The sequence below is a fragment of the Solanum lycopersicum genome, chromosome 12 (assembly GCF_036512215.1).
Source record: "Solanum lycopersicum chromosome 12, SLM_r2.1".
NCBI classification, from domain to species: domain Eukaryota; kingdom Viridiplantae; phylum Streptophyta; class Magnoliopsida; order Solanales; family Solanaceae; genus Solanum; species Solanum lycopersicum.
The window spans coordinates 59,579,643-59,585,192 of NC_090811.1; the positions used below are offsets into that span (position 1 = coordinate 59,579,643).

General features: G+C 36.4%; 2 protein-coding genes across 2 annotated transcripts; one reads left to right on the plus strand and one right to left on the minus strand.

Moving 5' to 3' along the window:
• Window positions 1-2,079: 2,079 nt before the first annotated feature.
• On the minus strand, window positions 2,080-2,760 carry LOC138340472 (uncharacterized). The gene is made up of 2 exons (XM_069292198.1): window positions 2,536-2,760; window positions 2,080-2,439 (listed from the first exon to the last, which is right to left on the minus strand). The coding sequence occupies exons 1-2, from the start codon at window positions 2,758-2,760 to the stop codon at window positions 2,080-2,082; spliced, it is 585 nt and encodes a 194-aa protein (XP_069148299.1).
• Window positions 2,761-3,144: 384 nt separating this feature from the next.
• Window positions 3,145-3,471, plus strand: LOC138340473 (uncharacterized). The gene has a single exon (XM_069292199.1). It carries the CDS (start codon window positions 3,145-3,147, stop codon window positions 3,469-3,471), a length of 327 nt encoding a protein of 108 aa, XP_069148300.1.
• Window positions 3,472-5,550: the final 2,079 nt, after the last annotated feature.

The window sequence follows — 5,550 nt, forward strand, 5'->3', positions numbered from 1 at the left end:
CCACACTTAACCTACTAGGTAAGCGAACCAACAAATCTAAACCCCAACATTTACCCATAGTTTAACTATGATTAACAAAAATAATGCGGAAGATCCAAAACTTATTAACGTAACCAATTAAATAGGCTTCTAAATTTTAACACTTATTATCCCCAAAATCTGGAAGTCATCACATCAAGAACATCTATCCTCAAATTACCAAGTCTAAGAGTATTTAAGAAACCAAAATAAGTAAAAAGATGGTCCATGTCTGAAATTCAAAGACATCATGACGTGAATGAGAGAATCCAACACGAGCTAGAAATAATAGCTCACCCTGACCTCTGATGTGCTGGAGACTGACTAGAGTTGAGGGCGAGTCGAAGTCGATGGTACACTTGCTTCACTCCACAAAAGAAAAAAGAGGAAAATACAAGTAGGGGTCAGTACAAGGAACACGTACTGAGTAGGTATCATCGGCCAACTCAAAATAGAAACCAATATACATTCAATAATAATATAAAATCAACTACAATAATTAACAGGTGGCAAACAACAAACACATGAACCATTAACAACAACAACACAATAATAGGTACACCATCAATCACAACATCAAGCACACGTATGAGGACTCATGCCTCCATACCATACTCCTTTGGAAAATAGGTTCCTTGAGATTAAGTATATTAAGTTACTTCAAGATTCCTTCCCTTTAATGTTATTGTATCGGAACGTGACACTCTGATCCCACATACCGTGTCGAAACGTGACATTCCGATCCCATAATATTGTGTCAGAACATGACACTCCGATCCAATTATCTTATTATTTTATTTCATGAAGCCTTCTTTACTCAAGGCGTCATTGTAATAGAGAGGGTTCAAGATTAGAAATTCAATACTCTCATAATTTTAGGCCAACCACAAACCACACAATCAAAACATACAACCACACAATAAAGTACATAGGAGACTTTACAATATCACTCAATACATATCTATCGCTATTTAGAGTTTATCTATCAAATAGAAATAAACCATAACCTACCTCCACCAAAGATTCGAATTCAAGAAAGCTCCAATACTTTTCCTTTCCTGAATGCTTTCGAACCTTTCCAATCTATCAATTATATATACATAATTTGTAAGTTTAAAAGCCTATAATCACTCGTATTATTCTATGTTTAGCTTAGACCCAAAAATTCACCTAATTCTATGATCAATTTCCTAAGTTCAAATCCAAGGATAAGTCTTAATTCCTCCCATTAGCATAATTTTAATGTAATTTATATAATGTACTACACCTTATATTTAATTAAAATATGTTAAAACTTGAACCATTACGAACTACAAAATTTTACATGTCCAATAGAATCGATGACATTCTCTTTTATACAATTCATTGTAATCTATACAGCATATAATTTGTAAAACTAATTAAATCAAACAACCTATCACTATTTGGGCATAAAAAACTCATATACTAATATTCAAACCCACGTGATTGGCCAGCAAGTTTCAACCCAATTTATTTTATAAAATTAACAAATAACGTCAATCCTACATTTGCCATTCACTGTAAGCTCCAATCCTTTAAAATTATAATTTCCTACACTACATATTCTAATCATTAACTTCTAATTCTTGGCCAAATTTCATGCCATAATTATTCCTACCATTAATTAACAAAAACTAGGAGAATTGGGTTCATGCTCTTTCAATTCAATATCATACTTATAATAATATTATCCCTACCAATATATGCAGTACATAATATACGCTTGGTTACCTGATGCCGCCTAATGTTTTTAACGTTACTCCTCCGCAGGTGAGTTTCTTCCTTTCCACTAGAGATTAATTATACCCTAATTATTATATATAACAAATTATAGAAATAGAAAAAGTGACCCACTATCAATTTCACAATTATCCTCTTTAATCACCAACTAAATAAGTTATTAAAATTACCCCACTAATTTCATAATTATAATTATGAATAGTCCAAAACACCCCTTTAAATCTATCAAAAAGTATTTTCTGATATAAAAAGTTTTAGTTCTCAAAACGACTGAAAATGGTCGTTATAATAGATACCAATTTACCCATCGTTCGTCCTCGAACGATCAAAAGAAGGGTGAGGTCGAGAAAGAGTACCTGAATCGGTAAAACGATGTGGATATCTTTCATGCATATCAGCCTCACTCTCCCAAGTGGACTCCTCAACAGGCCGATTCTTCCACTGAACCTTGATAGAAGCAATCTCTTTTGATCTAAATTTGCGGACCTCCCTATATAGAATAGCAATAGGTTCTTCCTCATAAGACAAACTCTCATCAAGAAGAACTGAATCCCAGCGAATAATATAATTTCCATAACCATGGTATTTTTTCAGCATAGACAGATGAAATACCGGGTGCATTCCTGACAACCTTGGAGGCAATGCCAATTCATAGGCCACCTCCCCCACGCGCATCAGAACTTCAAATGGACCAACATACCTCGGACTAAGCTTACCTCGCTCACCAAACCGCATCACACCTTTCATGGGTGAAACCTTCAGCAAAACTTGTTCACCCTCCATAAAATTCAAGTCTCTAACCTTTCGATCTGCATATTCCTTCTGCCTACTCTTAGCTGCTAAAAGCTTATCTTGAATAAATTTCACTTTCTCTAATGATTCCCTCAGAAGATCAGTACCCCAAGGTCTAACCTCAAATGCATCAAACCAACCAATAGGGGACCTACATCTCCTCCCATACAATGCCTCAAATGGGTCCATATCAATACTTGAATGATAGTTGTTGTTGTACGAAAACTCTGCTAAGATCTTGTGTGATCGATTTCAAGGGTAGTTGGGATGATCACCTTCCTCTTATTGAGTTTGCCTTCAATAATATCTACCATTCCATCATTCATATGGCCCCTTATGAGGCGTTATATGGGTGTAGATGTAGATCTCTAATGTTGGTTGGTTTAAAGTAGGTGAAGCAGCTTTGATAGGGCCAGATTCAGTCCAATATGAAATGGTAAAGTGCAAATCATTAGAGATAGACTTAAGATAGCCCAAAGTCGTCAGAAATCTTATGCAGATGTAAAGAGAAGGGAACTAGAGTTCCAAGTTGATGATTGGGTTTTTCTGAAAGTCTCACCTATGAAAGGGGTGATGAGATTTGGAAAGAAAGGCAAGGTCAGTACTACATATGTAGAACCTTACAAGATCATGAAAAGGGTTGGCAAGGTGGCATATGAGTTAGAGTTGCCAGCAGAATCAGCAGCAGTGCATTCGGTCTTCCACATCTCACTCTTGAAGAAGTGTGTGGGTGATCCAGCCTCCACAGTGCCATTGGAGAGTATGGTGGTGAAAAATAGTCTTTCTTATGAGGATGTACCAGTTGAGATTCTTGACTGTCAAGTCAGGAAGTTGAGAAACAAAAAATTTGCTTCAGTCAAGGTTTTGTGGAGATGTCAGTCCATAGAGGGAGATACTTGAGAAACAGAAGCAACCATGAAAGACAAGTATCCTTACCTTTTTCCTTCCGATTGCACTCTAGCTTAAGGTAATAGTTCCTCTTCAGTTTTCCAGTCATTCATGCATAAACTCAGTCTCAGAATTGTTCCCTCAGTTTGTACTTGCATTTATAGCGTATTTGCATGTACTCGCAACTCAATTCAGTCAGAAACTCCGTTCTCAGTGTTTAGTAGTGGGGTTAGACGCTCTCTCCCTCTTCTTCAGCTAGTTTTGTCTTTATTCAAGAATGAATATTTCCAAGGGGGGGATAATGTAACACCCCGTAGCCAAAATAGATCAAAAAATAGCTTTACAGATAAAAAAATCTACAGGTGCAATCAACGGTGGCATCGGCGGACCGTAGCCTGACCCACGGTCCGTCCTGCACAACCGTCAATTTAATCAGAAACTCCCAAAAATTTTAGCCCAGAAAAAATTGGTAAAGTCTTGGATGATGAATGGACTTATGGTCCATATGTCATACGATGATTCGTAGTCCGTGACCGGCGATCAGTACTCCCTTCACCTACTCTCTTACAAGAGCTACGGATGACCAGCACGGTCCGTAGGTGGACCTATGGTCCGTAGGTGGAAAATATGTAGACAGTTAAGGAAAAATACAGTTGGGTCAACTTTAAATGTTTATAAATCTTAGTACAAAATGCATAAGTTGTACCATGACCTACCCACAGATATATAATTAAAATATCTTTCCATAGGTACCTTGCTAAAATCAGACCTCCGAGTAAAATGTTATGGCCATTTTAGTAAGGGCCTGTCGAACATTCCCAATCGACGGACCCAACAACGGGGCGTCGGTCAAACAACGAACCTTTAGTCCTGACCGTCGTTTGGTCCAACAACAACTTTACCAGGGGTCTTTTTGACCATTCTCACTTCGTTAAGACCCTAAGTTACATCATTTTGACCCTAAATCATCATTTTTTTGTAAGTTTAAGCCTAGAAACATAATTAAAACATATCTAAGTCACATCATTAAATCAACAGTAAGAAAATTAGAAGGAAGGAAGGAGAAAAGGCTCAAGAACCCTAGTTCAAGAACGAACCAAGTTTCCAGCAGTTCCAGCCCCAAAATTAAGTGTTTGTCCATTAATAAATCACCACGTATGTGGGATTTCACTAGTGGATTCCTTTCACCCATTGGGTCCCTAGTTTTTTCAGTCAGATTCTTGATTCTATTATCATGATTAATCCTAGGGTTTCTAGAACTTTGATAGAACTTCATGAATTTATTAAATATATGTTCCAAATCAGATTATCATGTTATTATTCAGATCATTGCATGAATTTCAGAACCCTAGTGTTGTATTTCTTTAGTTCTTGAATTACACATGCTAGGTCAGATATTTCAGACACTTCAGATATACATGATATAACAACCCTAAAAATGAATAACATAAGAAATGCTTAATGTGTCAAGAATGCTTATGATTAGACCACGGTTCACACGGATCGATGCGCGTAGAACCAGACCTTGGAACACTTTCTACATTAAAGCCAACTAACTTGGGGACTTATTTGAGCTTGGAAAGGTTGGGTTCAACCATGTAGGGCTCTCTAATACAAAGATTTACTCGAAGGAGTTTTTACCAGACTTAAAAAGAGGAAATCTTAGGTTTGAAGGGTCTAGGGGTAAAATGGTCTTTTTCCTGGCTTAGTGAAGTATCAAAATTACCCTAAATATGTAATTAATTATCTAATTAATAAGTTGTAAGGGAAATTTTGGGAGAGGGGGCTGAAAATAGGCTCATTAAGTGAAGTCTTGCTCCACCCGAGTTCGAACCTAGGTGGAAGCTGAATTAAAGTGATTTTTATTTAAGCTACTGAATTAATGTAAATAATTAATAATTAATATTTATTAGCTGATTTAAAATAAAATAAAATAAAAAACAGATTTTTATTAAATAAACAAAACCTTATTGACTAAGTCCTAAAACTAGAATCGTAAGCCTCCTACAACTCCCACTCTCTCATGTTTATCTCTCCACTCTCATGCTCAATCTCTCTTAATCTTTCTCACATATTTTCTCTGCCAAAATA

Coding starts and splice junctions, on each gene's coding strand:
- LOC138340472 (XM_069292198.1), bottom strand. CDS start 2,760: ATGGACCCATTTGAGGCATTGTATGGGAGGAGATGTAGGTCCCCTATT. Junction 2,440..2,535: donor GTGAACAAGTTTTGCTGAAG/GTTTCACCCATG, acceptor CGCGTGGGGGAG/GTGGCCTATGAATTGGCATT.
- LOC138340473 (XM_069292199.1), top strand. CDS start 3,145: ATGAGATTTGGAAAGAAAGGCAAGGTCAGTACTACATATGTAGAACCT.